The sequence below is a fragment of the Nyctereutes procyonoides genome, unplaced genomic scaffold, assembly GCF_905146905.1.
Source record: "Nyctereutes procyonoides isolate TBG_1078 unplaced genomic scaffold, NYPRO_anot_genome, whole genome shotgun sequence".
NCBI classification, from domain to species: Eukaryota; Metazoa; Chordata; class Mammalia; order Carnivora; family Canidae; genus Nyctereutes; species Nyctereutes procyonoides.
In genome coordinates, this window is record NW_026575146.1 from 48,734,859 (window position 1) to 48,760,915 (window position 26,057).

Consider the following 26,057-nt stretch of genomic DNA (forward strand, 5'->3'; position numbering starts at 1 on the left):
TTATTCCTTTCCAATTGAATGCCTTTTATTTATTTTTCTTGCCTAATTGCTCTGGCTAGAATTTCTAATACCATGTTGGAAAAAGTGATGAGAGTGAGTATCCTGTCTTATTCTTGATTTTAGAGGAAAAAGTTTTCAGCTTTGCGATGCTGCATATGATGTTAGCTGAGGGCTTGTCATATACGAACTTTATTATGTTGAGGTATGTTCCTTCTATACTCACTTTGTAGAAAGTTTTTTTTAAGAATGCATGTTGAATTTTGTTGAATGCTTTTTATGCATACATTGAAGTGATGTTTTTTTTATTCTTTGTTAATGTGGTGAATCACATGAATTGATTTGTAGATGTTAAGTCCTACTTGCATCCCTAAAATAAATCCCACTTGATCATGGTGTATGATCTTTTTAATGTGTTGTTGAATCCAGTTTGCTAATATTTTGATGAGGATTCTTGCATCTGTGTCATCAGGGATATTATCCTGAAGTTTCCTTTCTATGGATTTCTTATCTGATTTGTTATCAGGGTAATTCTGGTTTCATAAAATGAGTTTGGAAATATTCCCTCCTCTTCTACTTTTAGGAAGAGTTAGAAAAGAATTATTACTAAATCTTTAAACATTTGGTAGAATTAATCCTTAAAGCAGTCCTGGACATGTAGTTTTCTTTGTAGGGAGGCTTTTGATTACTGATTCAATCTCTTGCTAATAATTGGTCTGTTCAGATCTTCTGTTTCTTCATGATTCTTGGTAGGTTGTATGTTTCCAAGAATTTTTCCACAAATTGTAGTTTGTCCAATTTGGTAATAGCGCTCTGCTATCCCTGTGACAGTGGGGCAGGACAGAAGAGGAGGCCTAGTTGGAGGCTCCTGCAGTAGTTCTAGATGGAGATGATGGTCGCTTAACCCAGAATTACAACTGTTGGACCATTTAGAAATTTATTGTGGAGATTTGGTTAAGGGGACTCTGCTAATGGATTGGATTTGGGGCAAAAAAAGAAGAGTTACTAGGATTTGGATTTAAGCAACTGGGTGGCTGGGGTGTAATGCCATTTATGGGGTAGGAGATACTTGGAGATAATATTTATTATTATCAGAGGAGTCTGGAGTCTCTTTTGGACAGGTTAATTTTGAAATGCCTGTTAGCTATCTGAAGGGAAATGTCATGTAGCTATTTGGAACTATAGGTAGAAATCTTGAGGGAAGAGTTCAGGAATATATTCCCCACTCCCAGCGTGAATAGTGAATTTCTGCCTCCTCTGCAGAGTTATATTAAGATCCCAACAGATCCTAGGTTCTCCTGCCTCTGTAGGTCCCACATCATGTCAAACATATTAAAATTAACCTTTATCCTACATTAAATTTAATTATAGGTGGTTCCTTAAGAGCTGAGTTGCAATTGACTAGTTTGACATGTTGCATTCTGTAGATATTAAAATATCATCTGATTTTGCACATTTCAGAGGTAACGATTTTTAATGAAGCACAGTATTTTTGGAAGCCTTTAGGAAGCTCCTAGTAAGGATATGGAAACTTTAGCACTTAATTGGTAAAGTGAGCTTGCTGCTTCAGACTGCCCCACAATATTTTTATGCCCTTTGAAAGGCACTTAAATAGATTCATTTTACAATCCTGTGTTTTTGTGTCTGTGCCATCCCCCCATTAGACTATCAGCTTGTAGAGGACAAGAACAACCTCAGAGCTTCTAATATGACAGGGACTTACTATTTATGGAAGCAATTAAGTTGAGCTTAAAGAGAAAAAGCCAAGTCTAGGGATCCAGCGTGTCTTCTACCTGCAATTGAGAAAGGGCTCTTAACTTTGCCTTGTGGCATGTGTCATATGGACTTGTTTTTTTCTCTGGCATTCTTCAGAAGGAGGCAGTGTTGTGCAGAAGATTGATGTTGAGGGCTCCAGTCCCTACCACACCCTTTACTAGCTGTAAATCTTGCAACAAGACGTTAATCTCTACAGGCCTTTGAGTTTCTGTGGGCCAGATTAAAGCCATTTTAGTAAAACTCTGTCAGTCTTAAAATATCATATTCTTAAAAAATGTATTCTTTCCTAAAATTAAAAAAAATTATACATTTTAGGCCTGAGCAAATGTTTCTGGCAATTTTTCAAAGTAGGGATGCAAAAAATCCCTACTTTTTTGCCTGATACCAGGCTTTGGAAAAGCAATTGCCCTTCCAAATTGCCTCCTGTTGAGAGGAGACCTTGCAAGAAGATGCTTCAGTAATATGAAAAACCTCCTTCTAAGTCCTTTGAAGTTAGAGTGGAAAGGAACTGCTGGCATTCCCAGGTGCCAGGTCCCAGGCTGGCCCTCTGAGACTTTGTGATGCTGCATACCTGCATCCTTTTTGTCCAAGAATTGACTCTGGGCCAGATCTTCACCTCTCATGATGAAGAGGAGACATGATTATGTGCATTACAGCCCCACCTCTGGTGCCAAGTAGCTCCAATGAGCCACAGTGAAATTCAGTCCATCTTGGCTATGCCCCGCTCCCTTTGTCAATGGCTCCAAAGGATACTGCCGAGAACTTCCGATTTTATGGGTTTGCAACAAAAATAACATTTGGACAGGGCTGTCAACTAGAAGCAGGTTTACACTTTCTGCCATTGATACATACTGATTTGGGGTCCAGGGGCCAGCTTGGGCCAGGTGAGGTCAAGCTGTGGATGACCTTTGAGTTTCCTCTACCATTTTGTGTTAGAGGGTGGAAGGAGGGACTGTTGAGCTGGCTAGGCCATAGTTTAAAGTTGCCTCCAATTTTCTTCATATTTATCAAGCTGCTGTATGTTATTGCTCTTTGCATGAAGCTGAATGAGGATATGAAAGCAGTTAAGAATACCTGCCTACTTATATGTTAGCTGCCTGATATTTCCTTGCACTCAGTTGGCAGGTTCCTCAAAATGAAGAGTAGAGTGCTGAGTGGAAAACAGTGAGTCTGATAGAAGAGGTCAGCAGCAGGCAATAAGCCCCTTAACACTGGGGTGAAAAGTGAGGCAAGTCTGATCCATCCACAGATGGATGCTGGTGATTAGCAAGGTCTGCCACAGATATGGGCACTGAGGTTGGGACTATTCATCTTTTGGAAAGCACAGAAATGTAGATCCTTCCTGACTAATCCATTCAACGTTGAATACTGTTCTTTGTAGCAGTTTGACAAAACCATCCAATTGACTTGATTCCCCGAACTCTCTTCTATAGCAAGTTTGCTGGTATAGTCTTTCTTCTCTTGTCCCACCTTAGTTAAGCCTCAGCCATAGCTCCAGGACCAATCCTAGTTCCTGAAATTCGCTAATGTTGTCTTACTGTTAAATTTTTTCTATTGTTCTGTCTGGTTACATAATCCCAATTTATTCCAAGCCCATCTGCCTCAGTTCTCTTGTTTATAAACAGAAGGTAATGTAAATTTGTAAAGTAGAGCATACCTCTACTTTAGAGTTTTTGTGAGAATTAAGAGAATTTTCATTAGTGTGCATATACTCTGTATTCCCACATTGTGCATGATGTACTAAGTGTTCAATAAAATCAGTTCCCCGCCCTGTCCCCCCATCCTCATAATGAGATTTCATGGCAGCAGAGGTTCTCTCTTACATCATTTTGTATCCCTAGATCTTTAATCCTAGTTGAAGTTCAATTTGCTTTCACTGATTCTCATTTCTCTTCCCAAAAGGTAGGGCATTAGACCTTCAAAGCCAGTGCCTGCATCTCATTCAGGGTTCATGAGGATCTATAATCCATGGTGGTTCTTTGCTAACCTTACAGTCCCAATCTGTGGCATGTACTGGAGATTTAATTTAGACCAAGTTACCTTCTAGATATTCAGGGCTTCAGCCACTGTCAATTTTACACAAGACAGCAGCAAATTGAACAAAGTCTTTTCCCCTTTCAACGCTCCAATGCTCCCGACCTCCTCATGCACTGTCCCTTGGCCTCCACTCCTTCATACACCCTAGTGAGTGTGCAGTAGTCCATATCCCAGGGGATGTGTGTTGGGGGAAGCCCAGGGAAAAAAGCCCCGATGGCCCAGTCTCTGGGGCTGGCATCTGCATGATCTGCTAAACAGTGTGCCGAGCTTTTATAGATTTTTAAAATTCACTTGCTTTCTTAAATGGGATATAAATCCTTCAGGACCAAGTCTAACTAACTTCTTCCTTTCTCATACTGCTGTTACTTTGTCTCTCCTTTTCAACTTCTTCCTCTGCTCATCCTTTCCTTTCCAACTTTATTTAGATGCTCTGTCCATTTCCATCCTTTTCTTCATATCCAGCCTCTATGTGGAAACAGAAGTTTCTCCTTATCTCACCCTTAAGGAGATATTTACACATGGGTATGAACAGATCAGATAAACAGGAACTTAGGTTAATTTAATAGAAAAAATAAAATATGGAATAACATTGATTTTGGCCAGTATCAATTACAACCATTCTACTATATTTTACAAAAAAACAACTGAACATTTTACACATGTACAGTATTTTTCAGTAAAAGTGGATTTGGATTTAACAGTGGATCACTAATTAAAAATAAAAAGATAAAAGGAAACAGAAGATAGGACTTTTGTCTCTAGAAGGTTAGAGCATTTGTTAAGTCTCCAAACTTTGTACTATCCATTACATATATCTCATTATGAATATATATATTTATACATAATATATAACATTAACTTAAACTTTGAAAGCATTATGTTCTAGTTAATAATATTCTGTAGATAAACGAGGCAGTAACACACTAGTAGTTAAACCAGTATTTCCATGATGTGCGCCTGCATGGTTGGTGGGAAATGGAACACACATTGGTAGACCCCAATGAATTTGGCTGTCATATTAATGGTTATTTGTCTAAAAATACAGACATCATTTTAATATTTTCTATCACAGTAACTTTGTGCCTCAAATAGTATGGGCAGGTTCAGTAAAATGGATTCCTTTGCAGGCAAATCTGGTTTTGCCATCTGCTTGACCTTGCTTTAGGCTTGCACTTACATTTGTCCGTTTAGAGATTGTGCCTTTAAATGTGAGACACTATCTGTCATAATCTGGATTAATTTACTTTCTTCAGGTCAGAAGGGCATGCAGTGTTAGGAAAACAAGTTGCTCAGTAAAATCAACTGATTTCCTAGTCACTTATAAATCATTATGTGACTCAGTATCACTATAATGCCATTAAGAAGATCATTAGACTATAATTATTCACCTTAGGTCAGACATTAACTTTGATGTCTAGGAATGAATATTTTCAAGGTAGGACTTTCACTAGCTTGTTGTTTGGATGGGGACCTTAGCATCCACTTCTCAGTTCCTTCCTCAAATAATCTATGTTGATATCACCCTTGTTCTTGGCTGTGAGGCTAGTGACATCTTGGAAGTGAGGCTCTCAAATCATAAAGCCTGCAAGATGGCTGACCACTCCAAAGCAAATGAGGTCACCAATGGGGCTCTGATATGAAAATTGAAGAAACTTGATATGAATCTATCCTCCCCTAAATAGAGAAACTCAGAATTGGTAAAAAGATCTATCAGGCATCATTTCTAACCACTGATCCAAAATAGTTTTTACATAATTCAGTCTGCTAGATTTCAGGATGTTTTTAAGAGCTGTATAGAAAACCGGTGAGGATATTTCCAAGAAAACAGACGATCTCATTGACATCCAGTGGACAGATGTATCATAGCACGGTTATAGAGGGACAGAAGAATGGGAAATAACAAAACCAGGAGGGTACAATCATGCCACCCATGTTCAATTTCCAGTTTTATTTTCTTAAAATGACAAAATAAAACTTCTAATAAGCACCATTGAAAAACATTGCTTGGCCAACTTGGGCACAAGCTTAAATATTAAATAATTCCATTTCTTAAAAAATACAGGACCTTTTAGAAGCTATTGACTCCAAGAAGAAATTTCCCGCATCATATCCAAAATGCTTCCCATCACAACAAATGGAATTTTTGATGGCCTTAAAAAAAAGTGCTATGGGGATAATGGCCATATAGCACCAGGAGATCGTGCAGGATCTACAAAGTGAACACTCTGGATTTCAGGGGAGCTGGATCAGTCCCAGTTATTTTGTGTAACTTTGTATTCTGTCCATCACCAATCTGACTATGCAGAGTGATCCCATTTGACCAGCTGTGTGTAAAATAACCCAATCTGCAAAGCCAAAGCCAGTAGCAGCAAGTCTATCTGATGAAACCAGTGGAGCAGACTTATCAAGTGAGTATAATGCCAAAACCAGCACATAATGCATGAAGTAAATTATGTGTGGAAAGGATCAATGTTCAACTGTGAAAAACTAAGACAAACAACCCTGAATACAACTCTGCGGGATGTTCTTAATGCCCTTAGGTCCACTTTTCTGCCATTTCCCCAACAGTGGACTCAAGCATGAAAAATGACAGATGCAAGAGCTTTCTCTTTGATTTTGATCTATGTCTGCTCTTGTGATGTTTTTGAAAGATATTTTTAGGCATCTCAAAGGGGAAACAAGCAAGTAAATGCAAAGGGGAAAAAAATGGACCTTCAAAACCAGGGCAGGAAATCAAATCATTACTTTAACGTCAAATTTTGGCATCAAATGCTTTGGTCATACAATACTGTCTCTGTGGTTCTGGCTGTTTAGCACTAAACACCCAGTTATAAAAGGTAGGCTTGTTGTAGGTTTATTTTTTTTTCCATTTAAGTTCTGACAAAACAGTTCACCATCTCCCTGTACAAATTTGAGAGAGAGAGAAAAAGAGAGCAAAAAAGAGAGAGGTGGCTTGCTTTTTTTTTTTTGCTTGTTTTTTTTTCTTTTTAATAATAATATGGAGTAATCTATAAGTCTACAGGAACAAAGAAATCTAGGATGGCCGCTCAGCCTTGGAATGTACATGTTTTGCAGCAAAGTTGTTGAAGAACCTTCCGCTGGCACAGATTGTTCTTTTTCACTAGCATACAGAAGCCTCCTTCGGCCCAGGACTCTTCCGTTGCTTTTCCAGGAAGTCAGCAAGACAGAGAGGGAGTTGAGGACGAGAGCAGCATGATGTACACACGGAAGAAGGTTTTGATTGGCCAGAGAGGCAGATTGGGGGATTGGAAGAGATCATTGAGGAGCAGTCAACAAGGAGGAAATTTGGTCCACCCAAAGTGATTTCAGTCAACAGCATTGTTTTTCAAGGAGAGAGATTGCGGTCCAGTGGTAAATGTGATTGGTGTCCATTTATGAAAGGAAAAAAAGATTTGAAAAAAGAATAAATTAGAAATCAATAATAATATAAGCAAGGAACTTGTCTTCTCAGGATTACCTAGAGCAGAGAGTATACAGTCATTTATACTATATTTCATTGAGTCCAAGACACTGGATTTAAGATGCATCACTATTTTAAGTGGCATCAAGAAAAAACATGCTTCATGCTTCTTACTACATGGTGACACAATAGTCTCCTCAATTAGAATATTAACTTTGTGCTTATGGAAATATTAGTTAAGCATTAGTTATATAACAGGCTGTTTTGTTTTGGTAATTATACAGAAACTCTTCCTTTGAAGATTAAACAATTTTTTGAAGCTATTTTGAACTATAAGTTCAACACAAGAAGTAGTAACCATGTGGTTACTCAGTGGACTAGACAGCTCTGTGACTAAGTCACAGGCAATGACAGTATGTCATATTAAGCTCCTGGACAAGTGATTGTGAGCTGCCATAAATTATAAGATGCATCTGATTTCAGAGATGTTAAAATGTTAAAAAAAAGGTATGTCTTAGAATCATTGAAATATGACTCGTTGAAAGAGAATAAATTACAAACCCATAAATGTAATTGCTATGTGATCTGAAAAGCCTGGTGAGCCATAAGTGATCTCATTATTTAGCTGACCTAAAATGGACGCATTACAAATTATGGTTCTTCATTTTCTACTCTTGCCCACATTCCTGGACACTCCACTTCTACCAAAGTGCCATCTGGCATAACTCATCCCACATTTACCATGGTTTAGAGAAATATCACAGTTAAAATATCACCAACGTGGCCATGCCTGGCATCAAGTGCTATGGGTGAAAATTTCAAGTGATTGTGGATCTTCTGAGTTTAGAAAAATACTCCTTTGTTTTGTTATTAATTTAAAAAGTCTGGTCAGATCCAGCTATTGGGGAACCATATTTTTAAGTAAAAAGTGTTATTTCCATGGTCCCTGGATGGCCATCACCCCAACCCTCTATGCCCATGTTATACGGTGAGAACAGAGCCTGAGTGGGTCTGTGCCATCCCTGCTAGATCAACCCTACAGCCAAGAAACCATAAAAATGCAAAGTCAGCTATGATACTCTGTAGAAATGAGACCATAAATGATCTACATGAGCCATCGTGTGCCCAGTTCTTTCAGACATCTTTTTGAAATTTCGCATAGGAAGTTTTAGAATAACCATACAAGGTCAATAGGATTCGTCTACTCATTTTTACAGCTGAAGGAAGTGAGGCCCAGAAAAGTTTATCACCTGCCTGAGACCTGGAGCCTAGGAATGAATGACCATATTCTGACTCCTGAATCCATATTCTCCCAGAGCAGTTCTACCTCTTGTGAAATTTCCTCTTCTTCCCATTCAGAGGAAAACAAAGAATAAAAAAAGGGAAGTGCCCTTGTCCAGGAAGACTGTTCCAAATGCAGACTTTATTATTCTCCTTTCATAACAATCCAAGGATATTTAAAAACAACAATGGTTTGAAATGATTTCTTTTTATGTTACTAAGGTACATGTCTGCATAAAGTTCAGGCTCACATTTCACGGACCCTTCTGTGTGAATTATACCAAGGGTCAAAGTTCACAAAATGTTAAAGTTGGAATAACTTAAATTCATTTATTTATAAATGGGGAAGCTGAGGGTAGAAAATTGAGAGAACTTGGATTTGCCAAGTTGTCAGGGGGAATGGAGTAAGCCAGAGATTCCCAAATCTGGATGCACATTAGAAACACTTCAGAAGCTTCTAAAAATATCCACACTTAGATAGCACCCCAAGACCAATTTACTATGAATCTTCAGGGAAGGTGTATGGTCCTGGCATTTTGGTTGAGAGCCACATGTGCAAAGAAAAGGTAAATGGATTAATGTTTAGAATTAGAAGTCTTCAGTTCTACACTTAGGTCTATCATTAATTCCTTGCCTTTCAGGTTTAATGAAAGATTCAGGTACCATCTGAGTATAATTTACATGTCAAAATTTTGAGTAATCCCAATAAAAGGAGTGGCAATAAACTGGCATCTTCACATGATAGAATATTATGCTGCAATTAAAAATGAAGGTTCTGGGGACTTTGTAGACAAGGATGCTTATGTCTAATGATGAGTACAAATAGCAGGATACAAACCTCCATGTGCATGATGTCTAAAAAGCCTGGTCAATAGTACATATGGCAAAGGATGGGAAAGAAATACATGAAAAAACTAATTGGAAAAGATTGCATATTACATTCCAACTACATAACGTTCTGGAAAAGGCAAATCTATGGAGACAGTAAAAAAAAAAAATTAGGGGGCAGGGAGGGAGGAAAAGGTAGAGAGGATTTTTAGGGACATGAAAGTGTTCTGTATGGAACTACCATTAGGGATTCATACCCTTATACATTTGTCCAAATCCATAGAATGTTCAACACCAAGAGTGAACGTTAATGTAAACCATGGACTTTGGGAGATAATGATGAGTCGGTGAAGGTTTACTGATTATAACAAATGTAACCACTTTGGTGTAGGAGGCTGAAAGTGGGAGATGGTGAGGGTGTGTGTGTGTGTGTGCGTGCGTGCGTGCATGTGCACGCGCATGCGCTGTGGTGGGGGGGCAGTCAGGGCATATATGGCATCTCTGTACTTTCTGCTTAATTTTGCTGTGAGCCTAAACCTCTAAATTAAAAAAAAAAAAACCAAAGTCTGTTAATTAAAAAAAAAAAAACCCACATAACTAGTGCCATTTTTGCCGGTGGAATGGTAGATAATTTATTTCTCCTTTTAATTAAAAGAAATAAACCAAAACCCAAACCCACTGAGGATGTGAATTCAAGATGAATGAGCTCTAACAAGATACTGGGCATGTTCTATCTGACTCATGCTTGATAGTTTCTTTCAGTGGAAATATATTTGATCTTAACGTAAAAAGAGGACCCTTTGCTCAGAGGATCAAAATGAACAGTTTGTACTCACCGTCCTTGCAGATGGCTCCCATCTGACATGTCCCTAAGTCTAGGAGATACCCACTGAGGCAGCTCGTACAGTTCTTGAAGCCTGGACCGTTGCATGTCAAACAGCTAGCATCACATCTATGGGAAAAGGTATAATTCATGCTTTCACACATTGTGTGCAAGAAAAGATGTTTGCTATCAACCTCTTAATAATGCTTTAAACTTAATTTTCCCTTTGAAGATGACACAGAAACCTCTTCCTACCAAACTTGCTATGTTTGGCAACATTAAAGAAAATCCAGCAGGTAGACTGATTTTAAATGGGGGAACGAGGGATCCCTGGGTGGCGCAGCGGTTTAGCGCCTGCCTTTGGCCCAGGGCGCGATCATGGAGACCTGGGATCGAATCCCATGTCGGGCTCCTGGTGCATGGAGCCTGCTTCTCCCTCTGCCTATGTCTCTGCCTCTCTCTCTCTCTCTCTCTGTGTGTGTGACTATCATAAATAAAAATAAAAATAAAAAAAATAAATGGAACGCAGTCCTTGAAACAGAAATATTACTTTCAAGGTTTTAAAGTGCTCCTGAGACAAAACCCCAAAAATATTCAAGGTAGGTTGGGTTAAAGCTGCAGGGCAGTATCCACAGGTAAAATGTGGAAACTTACTTCCTCAGTAATAATTGTTTTGTATTATTTACGGAGGGGGTCAAATAAGGAACTTGGTGATCAAGTGCTAGGGCTGAGGGGGCTGATCCACTTACTTTTTGCAGGATTTGTATCCGTTCTCTGAAGAGTGGTCAAAGTAGTAGCTGAGACTACAGCTCTGCACGCATCTCCCATCCTCCATGAAGTAGCCTTCCGTGCAGTTAATACACCCATCAGCGCCTGGCCCTTAAATGCAAGACAAATGCAAGAAACAGAAACAAAATCTCAGAAAAGCTTGCACAAGGTGCTGCTCCTTGTGTGGCTGGTGAAAATGTCATGTTAAGAGTCCCCATTTCCTATTAGTGCTTTTTTCTTACATTCTGGGGGAGGGGGGCTGCTCCCATTTTAAACTGGACCCATTTTCCAAAAGCACTGTATCTCTTTGGCAAGAGGAGGAGACCTCACTGGGAATGTTTAAGTGTCTCAACAAGGACCCAGTGCACATGACTGACTCTACGAGAATACGTGCATGGGTATTGGGGGAGAAGAGGATTTCTCCAGCATTTACTTTACAAGTATCTGGTGGGTTTGTATGAGCGATGGCTAAAAACAAAGCCACACAAGCCAAACGAGAGCCAAGGGAATGAACAACAGGGCTGGGGGACTAGGTACCAGCACAGGTGGCGCAGAAGCGGTGGCAGGGCTGACAGTCCTGGCCATTGAAGTACTGCCCATCCTCACAGGTGATGGAACACCGGGATCCCTGCAGGCTGAAGACACAGACACAGACACTGTGATCAAGGTGACGAGGTAATGACTCCCCAACTCCATATGCAACAAATACAGCTCCTCCCCGAGACCAGGGGCTTGGCAAAGCTTCAAAGCTGGGGAAATGGTCCCCTTCCCTTCTTTTTATCCTTCCTGATGCCTATAATGATGGCTGTGGTTTGTAGCATGTGCTGCAAGCCTTGTGGGTGTTCTTCTTCATTGTCCGGCTGGCTGGCACATCCCTTCTTTGTTCCCCAACTTAACTACCCGGATGCTCTTAACAGTAATTTATTGACAAAACTCATTACCTAACATATACATCTGACAATGGTGAAATCCAGACCTACTATATAATAAATCTCAAAGTTGTTTTCTAATTATAGGAATACATGGTAAAAATGAATTACAACTCAATGAAGGGCACAGTGATCTCTGGCTAGCCTACACTCCCAGGAGTAGCTATTTTTGTTTTTATTTTTATTTCTGGTCTTTGTTGTCCTACTGGCTGCCATCAAAACAACACAACTGTAATACATGTTGCCTCTATTTCCTGATTTCTTTTGAATTCCAGTGAATAATTTAGTAAAATGACCCTATCTATACTGCTGAATCCCCAAACACTCCAACTCTTCTTAATTGTATTATTGTTCCCAGGTGTTCTCTATACCATATTTTCTCCATTTAGCACTCTTGGTATCTATTGTAGTTGCCAGAATGCTGAATGAGGAATGCACATTTTTTCTCTCTTCTAATTTCTATCAATTGTGATAGCTTTCATAGTGTACAGATTGATTCTTAAAATTAAAAAAAAACATAGAAATTATGACCTTTAATATACAAATATTGGTCACTGAATCAGTAGTGTGATTGGAACTATAGGTTAGCACTTGTAATTCTGTATCACCAGATAGAGGATTCTACAAGATGGGTATCTAAGCAACAGGGTCAAATGGTTTTTATTCTCTTAGACTCTTGGTATTGCTCCAATTCACATCTTATTTGAGTGTGCTTTGTATTTGGATCACACTAACTTGGAGAAGGAAAATTTATTTTTCCCTATTGGAAAGAAAATAAACAGGTAATTAAGGATCCCAAACAGGTTTGTTAACATTTTAACCTACTTCCATCCAATTTGATGTGTATGTATCTTTTCTTTGTTCTTAGCCACTATTAAAAAACTTTCAGGTCTCTTGAGGCCAAAATGATCGACCCTCAAAGCCTGCAAGGAAAAGACAGGCAATCTCAAAGAGATGGAGGGCAGCATAACTCAAAATGTACTCCATTCACAGATCTTACTGGCCAGGGACAGATGTCACTTAAAAAGTCAATAAAAGAAAATCCCTTTCTGTAGAATTGGAAAAAGGACATTGCATTAAATGGATCCTTTCGTGGGAGGAAATTGGACCACCTAAAAAACTTATCAAAGTTTTTTTTTTTTTTTTAAAGCTTCCCAGTTTTCCTAATAAAGGACATTCCTTCTGAGATTGGAATGTATTCAGCATGAGACAGAGGCTGTGCTGTGTGAGGAAGGAATGGATGTAAGTGGGCCGTGCAACAGAGCAGGCACCATGTACACTCTGAATCCTGCCTCTGCTTCCAAAACACAATGGTGGAGTGGCTAACTGGCCTGGTAGGGTGGACACCTGGGTTCTTTCTGTGATAAATTGGCTAGGTCAGAACTGTGCTGTCCCACATACTTGAGCCCCAGTGACTCCCGAGCACTTCAAATGTGGTTAGTGTGGCGCAAGAATGGAATTTTAAACTTTATTTAGTTTTAATTAATTTCAGTCTAACTCTTACAAATTGGCCCTTGGCTCAATGACTGGCCAAATTCTGAGTAAGTCTGGAACACCCTGGCTACGTAAAATCTACTTTGACTAAACTTTGTAAAGATCTAAATAGAAATCAAGTATTTCTTATCAAACACTACTGTTCCAAGTTGAGATGTTCCATGCACTTTAGAGGTAAAAGGCATACCAGATTTCAAAGACTTGGTATGACAACAAAAAAGAATGCAAAATATCTTGCTAGGTCTTTTATATTGATTACATGTTGAAATGATAATATTTTGAATATATTTGGTTAATATTTTATTTTTTTATTATTTTATTTTTTGGTTAATATTTTAAACAATTTCACCCTTATCTTTTTACTTCTTTTAATGTGGCTACTGCCATATTTAAAATGAACATACGTGGTTCTTGTATTTCTATTGGGAGTGCTGGTTAACTTACTCAGTAAAATGTTCCCTAAGAAATACAGTTGATTTGGCTCTTGAACAACATGTGTTTGAACTGCACGAGCCCATTTATAAGTGGATTATTTTCGATAAAGTACAGTGCTCTAAATATATTTTCCTTATAATTTTCCCAATATTTTCTCTTCTCTAGGCTTACTTTATTGTAAGAATATAGTATATAATATACGTAACACAAAATATATGTTAGTTGACTGTTATTTGTAAGACTTCTGGTCAACAGTAGTAATTGGTAGTTATATAGTTAAGAGTAACTTAAGGAATTAAAAGTAATATGTGATTTTCAACTGTAGGAGGATGGGGTCTCTAACCCCTGAGTTGTGCAAGGGTATAACCATATAGAAAATAATCATAAATCATCTTTCATTTCTCATGGGCCAGTTATGTGTTTGATCCCATAGCTGATTAGCAGAAAACAGTTTGAGCCCCCGTCTATCTTGTCTCCCTTCTTTTTATTAAAAAAAACAATCTGCTCCTCCAAAAAGAAGACTGATATTAAGATTGAAAATCTTAAGATGAAAGGTGCTAAGCAAATTAATACTGAATGCACTTATGAAAAAACCCACAAGACAATCTAAATGAAAATGATATCCTGAGATATATATTTTTAAGATTTTACTTATTTGAAAGAGAAAGAGAAGAGTATGCACAAGTGGAGGGAGGGGCAGAGAGAGAAGTAGAAGCAGACTCCCCACTAAGCAAGGAGCCTGAACCAGGGCTTGATTCCAGGACCCTGAGATCTTGACCTGAGCTGAAGGCAGAAGCTCAACCAACTGAGCCAACCAGTGGCCCTGATGTTCTGATTTTTTTTTTAAGATTTTATTTATTCATTCATGAGAGATAGAGAGGCAGAGACAGGCAGAGGGAGAAGCAGACTCCCTGCTGGGAGCCTAATGGGAGACTCACCTAGGACCCTAAGATCAAGACTCGGCCACAGGCAGTCAACCATTGAGCCACCCAGGTGCCCTCTGATGTTCTGGTATTAATTAATATGAAGAATCACCTGCCTGGAGCCTGCCCACTTCACCTCTCCAATCAAAGGTGGAAACAGAGACATTTTCAAGACTTAAAAAGATTGAGTGCAGCAGATTTCCGGCTCTTTGTAAATTCAGAGTCCAACTCCTTGCCCAACAGAGGATGGTCTGACTTTCTCTGTGGATATCAAGAGGCTACCTAGTTCATTTGAGCCCTGTGTTGTTCTCCTGCAGAATCTGTCAGCTATCTGGCTTCAGTAATGAGCAAGTCATCCAGTCAAGAAAAACATCTCCAGGTGTTAAATCTATGTGCATACCACAGCATAATGGAACCAAGCCTGAGGTACTTAAGATAAGAGAATGATTGGCTATATGGAGAGAAATAATAAAGATAAGGGAAGAGTTTCCGACCATCAAAGGAATGAATCAAGAGGATTAAATATAATTCATTGGTATTACCCAAACAGTAATCCTTGACAGGGGCACTGCCGGTCATAAAGCACCAAGAAAGCCTCTCAAATAGCCATTTTTATTTTCTTATATCTGATCCATCTTTCCTGAAGGAAATTTTATTTGGTTTATAAACCTCTCTTAGCCAAGATGGCATCCAATTTCTCACATATAATGGTAAAGATAATGCAAATAGCAATCAAATGTTGGAATGGGAGTCAAACCAAGGTGATGGTAAGAGGATAATTCATTTACATATTTTATTTACATTGAGAAGCTCCCTGGGCTGTAGGACTTGACAAGATCCTTCACTTTCTTACCTTAACCCATCCCTACATTCTGTACAGTTGTGGAATTCAGTACACGTCTTGCAGTTTTCACTGCATTTCCGGCAAAGATTTTTCTCTGTTAAAAACAAACAACAAAACGCATACACAAAAAAGTAACAAGGTTATAAATCAGTTGGTCAGTTGAATTCCATAAAAGGAGGCGGAGACATTCTAATGTTTGCTAACATACACGATGGTATACATACCTGGCCTTGAGCAGAACGTTTTGGGAACAGCCCCCACATTGAACATTGGCTATCACTTCTCAGCAAAGCAAACAGAGTTAGGAACTGCAGCACTGGGAAATGTGGGAAATGCCTGACATCTCTACCATTTTGCAGATGAGGGAACTCGTCTTTAATTCTTTGTTGAATGGTTGATTGACCTTTCTCCCCCTTCTTCTTCTGCTTTGTCCCAAGCAGAATTTCCTAACTGCCAACACTGAGAATCACACTGACAAATAAGCTGGGGCAAGACTACTATGTGAGGGTTGAGAAGCAGTGTGGAGGCTGTGGAATGGAAAGGAAGGCTTTCCCCGGGCCCCCCATACTCACAGCTTGTAGGACCACTCTGACGAACTAGACCAGAAAAGGGAATCTACATTTAAGACTGCAGGTTAAGGGCTGACCATTTATTTCTTGCATTGTCAAGAATAGTGTCATGTACTTTATAGTGGCTGTGCCATTGATATGTTATTAATTATAGTTCAGATATATCTGTATTCTGGAGAATAGAAATATACTGGATTAAAACAAATACCTCTGAATATGGCTCTCCCATTTAATACCAAAGACTGATCCCCATTGGGGAAAACAGGGCAAATGCATACCTATTCTATAATGAAAAATATTGACTTGTTACATCACTGAGACCAAATTCTTCTGGATACTCGATACCTTCTCTGAGATGCAAATGGATTATAACCACATACGTGTTAGGTTTGAATGAAGCTTTGTTCATAAGTTTCTTTCTCTCCATCTACTCTTTAAATGTTGGTGTTCTTCAACATTCCACAGAGAAACACTGCTTTAATGGGATTCCTGTAAGGAATCCTAATGGATTCCTGTAAGGACCTCCTTGGGGTGCACCCCCGCCAAGAAATATGAAGTTCTTTATAATCTTATGATAGCCTTCACATGGTCTTCCCTTCACTATGCCATTGAGACTTCTGGACATGGCTTAGGATCTGAGGTCAGAGGACCTAGTTTTGAATTCTGCTTTTAGCATCTCTAGGGGGCAAGTTCAGAGTCTGTTCTCCCACTTATTGAATAAATATTACAATGATGCCAAGTTCTCTCAGCTTGTCTTCAGGGGTTAATGAAATTACTCAAGGGAACTATATGAACTTGTAAATGTGTTGGCAGTAATTATTACTAGTCACTACGTTTTATGTCAACAGACTCATTTTAGGAGGAAAATATAACAAAAGTCAGTCACACACAAGGAGAGAGAGAGGCAGAGACTACTATCAGCAAAGCCATTGGTTGAACACCCTTCCTTCACTACCTACCTCCCAGGCTCTGGGGTAACAAATAATTCTATTATCTTGACCCTTTTATACACCATCTCGAAACAAATTCCTTTTCCAAGATTCAGCCTTCTTGATAGAATTTTGAATTTTTTTTTCAAGAAATACTACTTATTTCTGGGGATCCCTCAGGCTCCCTCCCCACTCTTATCTTTCCTTTCTCTATCAGGTGGTAGCTTAGTGTTCCAAATCTGGGAGAAAAAGAAACTACAAGAAAATCCTACCCATGGTTCTACAGGGTAAGCTGAGAGACTTCGACTGCCTTGGGGAGAAATGCCTGCCTTTGGGTCAAGGGACTTTGATTTCTTAAGAAGCAACAGTATACATTTCAAAATTCTTGCCTGATTTCTTAAAAACAACTCTTGTTCATTTGAGCTTGGGTTTTCTTCTATCTTAGGTTGTGCCGAAACAGGAAGCATCAGTGTCCTCACTATGATGGTGTGATATTTACTAAGACAAATTATGAGAATTCAGAAATAAAATGGCCCTACCAGAGCTCTAACAGGTACGAGTACCCAAGGATTACATAATTCTCCAAGGAATGTACCTTTGTCTGTTTCCTAATGATGACTGATTAGGACCCAACTCCCTGAAGTGACATGTTAATTTATAGATTTTTGTTTGGTAACATTGCAAATGATGTCTGCGTGGATACTCCCCCCACCCCCAAGCTCTATTTGTATTGCCAGGTAGGAAATTATTCATTTTTTAAATTATTTTAAGATTTGTGTGGAATCAGAAAAGACCCCGAATAGCCAGGGGGACTATTAAAAAAGAAAACCATATCTGGGGGCATCACGATGCCAGATTTCAGGTTGTACTACAAAGCTGTGGTCATCAAGACAGTGTCGTACTGGCACAAAAACAGATACATAGATCAATGGAACAGAATAGAGAATCCAGAAGTGGACCCTCAACTTTATGGTCAACTAATATTCGAAAAAGGAGGAAAGACTATCCACTGGAAAAAGACAGTCTCTTCATTTTTTAATTGAAGTACAATTAATCTACAATGTTATATTAGTTGCCAATATAGAATATATAGATTTGATGATTCTATATATTACTCAGTGTTCACCACGGTAAGTGTAAGCCACATCTGTTACCACACGATGCTATTACAATATTATTGACCATTTTCCCTAGCTGTGCTTTTCATTTCCACCACTTACTTATTTTATAACTGGAAATTTGTACCTCCATCTTTTTTTGCCAATCCCCCCAGCCACCTCTGCTCTGGCAACCACCTCTGCTCTGGCAAATTCCCTGTATTTAAGGGTCTTTTTTTTTTTTTTTTTTTGTTAGCTTCCATGTACAAGTTAAATCATATGAAATTTGTCTTTCTCAGTCTGATTTATTTCACTTAGCATAACACTCTCTAGGTCATCCATGTTGTCACAAATGGCAAGATCTCACTTTCTTGTATGGCTGAGTGTGTGTGCATGTGTGCGCATACACACATGTACATACAGACACATGTTTTTCCTTCAGATAGCAAATTTATTATTTTTTAACACGTTTTTAATTCCAGTGTAGTTAATACAGTGTTAGAGTAGTTTCAGGTATATAATATAGTGATTCAACACTTCCATATAACACCTAGTGCTCATCGCAAGTGTATTCCTTAATCTCCATCACCTAACTCACCCATCCTCCACCCACTTTTCCGCTGGTGTTGCCATCAGTTTGTTCTCTATATTTAAGAGTCTATTTCTTGGTTTGTCTCTTTTTTCCTTGATCATTTGTTTTTTAAATTCCACAAGTGAGTGAAATCCTATGGCATTTGTCTTTCTCTGAGTGACTTATTTTACTTAGCATTATAATCTCTAGCTCCATTTATGTTGTTGCAGATAGCAAGATTTTATTCTTTTTAATGGCTGAATAATACTCCATTGTGTGTGTGTGTGTGTGTGTGTGTGTGTGTGTTCATCTAAAAATTATCACTTGGGTTTCTTGAATACCTTGGCTATTGTAAATAATGTTTCAATAAACATACGGGTACATAAATCTTTTTTAATTAGCATTTTTGTATTCTTTGGGCAAATACTCAGTAGTGGGATTACTAGATTATGTGGTATTTCTAGAATTTTGAGGAAACTCCCTACTGTTTTCCACAGTGGTTGCACCAATTTACATTCCCACTGCAGTGTGTGAGGGTTCTCTTTTCTTTACATCCTCGCCAACACTTGTTACAATTTCTTGTTTCTTGACTGGTGTCAAGTTCTTGAGAGCCATTCTCAAGTGTGGGGGAATATCTCATTGTGGTTTTGGTTTGCATTTCCCTGATGATTAGTGATGCTGAACACCTTTTCACACATCTGTTGGCCATCTGTCTGTCTTCTTTGGAAAATGTCTATTCAGATCCTCTGCTCATTTTTTAAAAAATTGCACTGTATTTTTGGTGTTGAGTTGTATAAGTTCTTTATATATTTTAGATATTAAGCCCTTATCGATACATTTGCAAATATCTTTTCCTATTCATTAGGTTGCCTTTTTATTTTGTTGGTTTCTTTTACTGTGAAAAAGCTTTTCATTTTGGTGAAGTCCCAATACAGTGTATTTTTGCTGTTGTTTCTTGTGCCTGAAGGACATATCCATTAATATGTTGCTAAGAGTACCTTTCAAGAGATCAATGCTTATGTTTTCATAAAAGGTCTCACATTTAGTTCTTTAATCCCTGTTGAGTTTCTGTGTGGTGTAAGAAAGTGGCCCTGTTTCATTCTTTGGCAGGCAGCTGTCCAATTTTCCCAGCACCATTTGTTGAAGAGATGGTCTTTTCTTCATTTTATATGCTTGCTTCCTTTGTCATAGATTAACTGACCAAATAGATGTTGGTTTATTTCTGGGGTTTCTATCTTGTTCTGTTGATCTATGTGTCTATTTTTATGCCAGCACTATGCCGTTTTGATTACCTTTGTAGTAAATCTTGAAATCTGGGATTGTAATACCTTCAGCTTTTGTTCTTCTTTCTCAAGATTGCTTTGGCTATTCAGGGTCTTTTGTGGTTCCATACAGGTTTTAGGATTAGGATTATTTTTTGTAGTTCTGTGAAAAAATGCTCTTGGTATTTTGACAGGGATTGCAATGAATCTGTAAATTACTCTGGGTAGTATGAAGACCTTAGCCATATTCTTCCAATCCATGAACATGGTGTATCTTTCTACTTGTTCATGTCATCTTCAATTTCTTTCATCAGTGTCTTATAGTTTTCAAAATACAGGTCTTTCACTTCCTTGATTAAATTTATTTATAGGTATTTTATTCTTTTTGGTGCAATTACAAATGGGATTGTCTTCTTAATTTCTCTTTCTGCTACTTCATTATTAGTATATAGAAATGCAACAGATTTCTGTATATTAATTTTGTATCCTGAAACTTCACTGAATTCATTTATCAATTTCACTAGGTTTTTGGTGAAGTCTTTAGCATTTTCTATGTATAGTATCATGTCATCTGCAAATAGTGCTTTTTTTTTTTTTTACTTCTTCCTTACCAATTTGGATGTCTTTTCTTTTTCTTATGCGATTGCTACAGCTAGGATCTAATATTATGTTGAATAAAAGTGGTGAGAGTGGACATCTTTGTCTTGTTTTTGATCTTAGAGGAAGAGTTCTCACTTTTCATTATTGTGTATGATGTCCATTGTGGATTCGTCATAGATGGCTTTAGTAATGTTGAAGTATGTCCCCTCTAACCCTACGTTGTGGAGAAGTTTTAACATGAATCGGTGTTGTAGTTTGTCAAATGCTTTTTCTGCATCTGTTGAGATGATCATGTTTTTTTTATCCTTCCTCTTGTTTATGTGATATATTGATTTGTGAATATTGAACCACACTTGCATCTCTGGAATAAATTCCACTTGATCATGCTAAATGATTTTTTAAATGTACTATTGTTGAGGATTTTTGCATCTGTGTTCATCAGCGATACTGGCTTGTAGTTTTCTTCTTATATGATATCTTTGTCTGACTCTAGGATCAAAGTAATGCTGGCCTCATAGATGAATTTACAAGTTTTCTGGGTTTTTGGGGGAATAATTTGAGAAGGATAGGTATTAGCTTTTATTTAAGTGTTTTGTAGAATTCACTTGTGAATACATCTGGTCCTTGATTTTGGTTTGCTGGGAGTTTTTGACTGCTGATTCAATTTCATTACTAGTAATTTGTTCAGATTTTCTGTGTCTTCTTGATTTAGTTTTTGGAAAATTGTATGTTTCTTGGAATTAATCCATTTCTTCCAGATTGTCCAATAGGTTGGCAGATATTTTTCAACATTTTCTTATAATTCTTTGTATTTCTGACTTTAGCCAGACTTATCAAGAAAAGAAAGACTCAAAGATTTATCAGTTTATCTTTTCAAAGAACCAGGTCTTGGTTTCACTGATCTCTACTTTTTCTTTCTACCAGCTTTGGACTCTGTTCTTTTTTTAGTTCCTTTAAGTGTAAGGCTAGGTTCATTATACAATATTTTCCTTGTTTCTTGAGGTACGCCTATAGCACTATCAATTTCCCTCTTAGAACTGATTTTGCTGATTCCCAAAGATTTTGGATTGTTGTCTTCATTTGTCTCCATACATTTTTTTATTTCATCTTTTGTTTTCACTGACCCACTGGTTAATTAGTAGCTTGTTGTTTAACCTCTGTGTATTTTTTCCCATTTTTCTCTTGATTTCTACTTTCATATCATTTAAGGAAACATACTTGATATGATTTCAATCTTCAAAAATAAGTGAGACTTATTTTATGGCCTAAAATGTTATGTATCCCAGAGAATATTTCATGTGCACTTGAAAAGAAAGTGTATTGCTACCCGAGCTGCTGTTTTTTGTGTGTTTTTTTTTTTTTTTTTGCATTCCATTTGCATGTTTTTTCATCCCTTCACTTTCAGTCTGTATGTGTTAAGTCTGAAGTGGATTTCTTGTAGGCAGCATATAGATCAATATTATTTTCTGACTCATTCACTGTATATCTTTTGATTGGAGCATTTAGTTTGTTTACATTTAAAGTAATTATCATAGGTACTTATTGCCATTTTGTTAATTGTATTCTGGTGGTTTTTATAGTTCTTCTTGATTTCTTCATTTTTCTCTTGCTATCTTTCCTTGTGGGTTGATGATTTGCCTTAGTGATATGGTTGGATTCCTTTATTTTTTGTGTATATTACAGGCTTCTAATTTGTGGTTATCATTGGGTTATATACTGAGTTGATGGTTGCTTATGTTCAAACACATTGTAAAACTCCATGTTTTATGTATGTGATGTTTTATTTTACATTTTGTTATTTTGTGTCTCCCTTGACTAATTTTTCTAGATATTTTGCACTACTTTGTGTTTTAAACTCTACACTGGCTTTATAAGGGATTAATCTATCTTTACTCTGTTTGCATCTACCTGTAAATTTTTTTCCTTTTACTTTTTTTCTAGTGATGGCCTATTCTTTTCACTTAAATAATTTCCTTTAACATTTAAGGCTGAGTTGGTGGGATGAAATCTTTTAACTTCTCTTTGTCAAGAAAACACTTTTCCTCTGTTTTGAATGATATCCTTTCTGGGTAGAGTATTCTTGGTTGTAGGTTTTTTTGTTTGAATTTAGCATGCTACTCTCCTCTGGCCTGCAAAGTTTCTGCTGAAAAATCAACTGATAGCCTTATTGGGTTTCCCTTGTATATACCTTTTTGCTTCTCTCTTGCTGCTTTTAAAATTCTCTCTTTATCACTACCTTTGCCATTTTAATTATTGTGTGTCTTGGTTTGAATTTCTTTGGGTTCATCTTGTTAGGGGTTTGTTGTTCTTCCTGGACCTGAATGTTTGCTTCTTTCCCAAGTTAAGGAAGCTTTTAGCTATTATTTCTTCAAATAAGTTTTTTGCCCCTTTTTTCTCTCTCTTCTCCTTCTGGGACCCCTATAATGTGCACTTACTATGCTTGATGGTGCTCCAGAGTTCCCTTAATCTATTCTCAGTTTTTACTCTTTTTTCTTGTTGTTCAGCTGGATTGGGTTGTTTTCTATTACCTTGTCTTCTACATTACTGATCTGTACTGCTTCTTCTGATCTACTTTGATTCCATTTATTTTTATTTCAATTCTGAAATTCATCAGTTTTGTTTTGTTTACATTTTCTTTCTCTTTGTTGAAGGTCTCACTGAGATCCACTGCTCTTTTCTCAAATCTAGTATCTCAGTGAACATTACTTTGAGTTCTTTATCAGGCATATTTTTTATTTCCATTTCATTTGCCATATATTCCTGTCTCCTCATTCTGTCCCTGTATATGTATATATATATTTTTTAATGTAGTAGGACAGTCAGCTATGTCTCCTGGTCTTGAAAGTAGTGGCCTTGTGAAAGAGGTACTGAGGTGTTCTACAGTGCAACCCCCCCACTGGTTACCAGAACCAGACATTCCTGGGTGTGTCCCCTGTGTGGGCTCTCTGTGCTCCCATATTGTGACTAAGTTGCAACTACCTTCATCCCAGCCAGCCACAATGATCCACTTTGTGGATGGTGTCTTGGGTAGGTTGAGGCCTGTCTGAAGCAATGATAGGCTTAGAGAGTTGGGCCAGCAGTAAGTTTAGCTGTCTGCAGTTGTCCTTCTGACAGAACCACAGGTACCCTGAATGGCAGGCCTTACGTCTTGCATAGCCAACTATGAGGTTCCACTGCAGGGACTGCAAGTGTGGTATTATGTGAGCTTGTCTCCTCCCTCCCTATGGCATGAGTTACTCTGAAGAGACACCTTCAAAGTAGATATGTTGGGGCACAAGCCAGTTTGAAGGGAGGATTGCTGAGTTGAGTTGGACAGGAAGGGCACACAGCTACAGCAAAGTAGATAATGAGTGTTAACTACCTCTCACAAACATCCAGCTATCTAGGGCTTGGAGAGGGGGAGAGGAATAGCATGCACCTGCACTTCTGTTTCTAGTGAAATATTCTGTACATCTCTGTCAGATATATTGGCAGATTAGTCAATATGTCTCCTTCATATCAAACTGCTGCCTCTGTACTGGTTTGGCTGAGTTATTTAGTATGCTGGATCTTTAAGGGTGATGGGGACTCAGTTTCCTATTGCCTTCAGGCTCTCCTAGAACTAAGCCCCACTGGAGTCAATATCTCCTGTTTTCTAAAGCCAGACATTGTGGGGATTCAACTTCCTTCTCCATGCTTGTGATTTCCCTCCTGGTAGTAGTTAGTGAACCAGGGGTTTGGTTTCCAACTATGTCTCCCTCCTTCCTGCCCTTTTCAAAGTGGCCTTCTCTGTACAGTTAACTGCGGCAGGTCTGTTCTTCTAGTCTTCAGGTGGCTTTCAGCGTTTTACAAATGTAGCTGTTATCTCCATGTGTCTGAGGGACAAGGTGAGTTCAGGATCCTCCTATTCTATCTTCTCAGATCTCTCTGGAAGTTACTCAGTTTTGTCTCAAATTCAGGAAACGGGTTTCATTTTGCCTTTCCTAGTGGACAGTAACACCTGGTAGTCTTTGAATCCATCGATCACTTTGTAGATTTCCCCATTAATGGCCCAGCATTAGTAGTCTTTGACACACGTCTACATGAAAGTCATGTTTTCTAAACTTCTTGAGAAGTACACACTGATATGGTCCAGGCCTGGTTCCTTTGGTTAGTATGTAGAAAGGAACAGGCTTGGCTGCTATCTTTTGAAAGTGTTCTTATAGAGTTGGCCCAGGGCTAGTATCTGGGAACTCGGATTTCAGGATGGTTTAGGGTTTCCATCACCCTGACCAGAGAGGATCATGGTGCCTAAAATGTACAAACAATATGCTTTATGCTGAACATTTGCTTTCCTTCTAGGAGCCTGGAATTTTGGTATGTGCCAGGCAGAGGGTGTCTTCATGACCACAACCCCGGCCATTGAGACTCTAAGGAAGTTTCCTGGTAGACCACATTTCACACGTGTTGTGACCAACTGTTGCTGGAGGATTTCTGGGAGAGAACTCTTAGAAGCTAGTGTTGGTTTTCTGTTGACTTTGTCCTATGCTCCTTTTCCTGACTTTACTTAGTAGCTAAGAGCTTATGAGTACAACTATATAATAAGTCTTGTGTGTCCTCCTAGCAAATCACTGAATCTAGGGATGGACTTGAGAACTTCCTGACAGTTACAAGCATTTTTACATAAATTATTTTTTTACAAAAATTGTTATAAATTCATTTTTACAATTCTAACATGTTCTTGTAAAAACTGGTTAGATCCTGTTTGATATAACCAAGGCCACACTTTCTCTCCTCATGTCACTTAAATGAAAACCTTACATTTCCTCTCTAAAACCCAAATATTTGAAATCAACTCACTGGTGTCCGGGTATGATCCATCAGGGCAGTGGATAACACAACTGTTGATTTCTTCATTTAGGAAGTATCCATATTTACAGGACAGGCATTGGTCAGCATGGCTCCCAAAGCAGGACTCACAGTTGAGGGCACACTTTCTGCATCGCTTCTTGTCAGCATGGTAGTGGCCAGAGGGGCAGCTGGAGACACAGATTCTGCATTGCGGAATGATAAGAAAGAAAGGCAGCATCACCAGAGATGGAGTCTTCAGCACTATTGGAGGCACTCAACCAACAGCAGTCTAACATCTCAAAATCCTTTATAAACCATGAAAGTAACACCATATCTGAAGAGCCAAATTCTGTTGGTTGAAGCCTTTTCCTGTGTAGGGCACTGAAGTAGCAAGGCAGCCACATCCACCATACCAAGTCCACTAAGTCAGGCATGTCTTAGTCTGAACCAATTCCGGTTTGGGTCCAGCTCTTCATTAAAGGGGATGATGTTTAAAAACTGAGTCTTAAGAGGAAGGTTGTGGCCTGGGATTGAAGGGAAACTATGTGGGAACTCTGATTTTATACAAAAAGGTTGCTAATGAGGGGTCACTTCTGTTTTTGTGTGTTGTCATATGGATCCCGTGTGCTATTGTCTAACTTGATGTAAATAAACTTGGTTGGTT

The 26,057-nt window shown here is 38.3% G+C and overlaps 1 protein-coding gene across 2 annotated transcripts in view; it reads right to left on the reverse strand.

Annotated features, from left to right (window-relative positions):
• Positions 1–26,057, reverse strand: part of PCSK5 (proprotein convertase subtilisin/kexin type 5) — a 440,983-nt gene that overhangs the window by 133,909 nt on the left and 281,017 nt on the right. Inside the window, exons 16-21 of one of the 2 annotated variants that reach the window (XM_055310347.1) lie at positions 25,403–25,596; positions 15,566–15,650; positions 11,469–11,566; positions 10,913–11,042; positions 10,177–10,292; positions 4,349–6,973 (exon numbers count right to left, since the gene is read on the reverse strand). In XM_055310347.1, the coding sequence (XP_055166322.1) occupies positions 6,858–6,973; positions 10,177–10,292; positions 10,913–11,042; positions 11,469–11,566; positions 15,566–15,650; positions 25,403–25,596 (739 nt within the window). In that variant the 3' untranslated portion in view covers positions 4,349–6,857. Of the gene's footprint in view, positions 1–4,348; positions 6,974–10,176; positions 10,293–10,912; positions 11,043–11,468; positions 11,567–15,565; positions 15,651–25,402; positions 25,597–26,057 lie in introns of those variants that run through there. The other variant, XM_055310345.1, reaches the window with a different exon arrangement.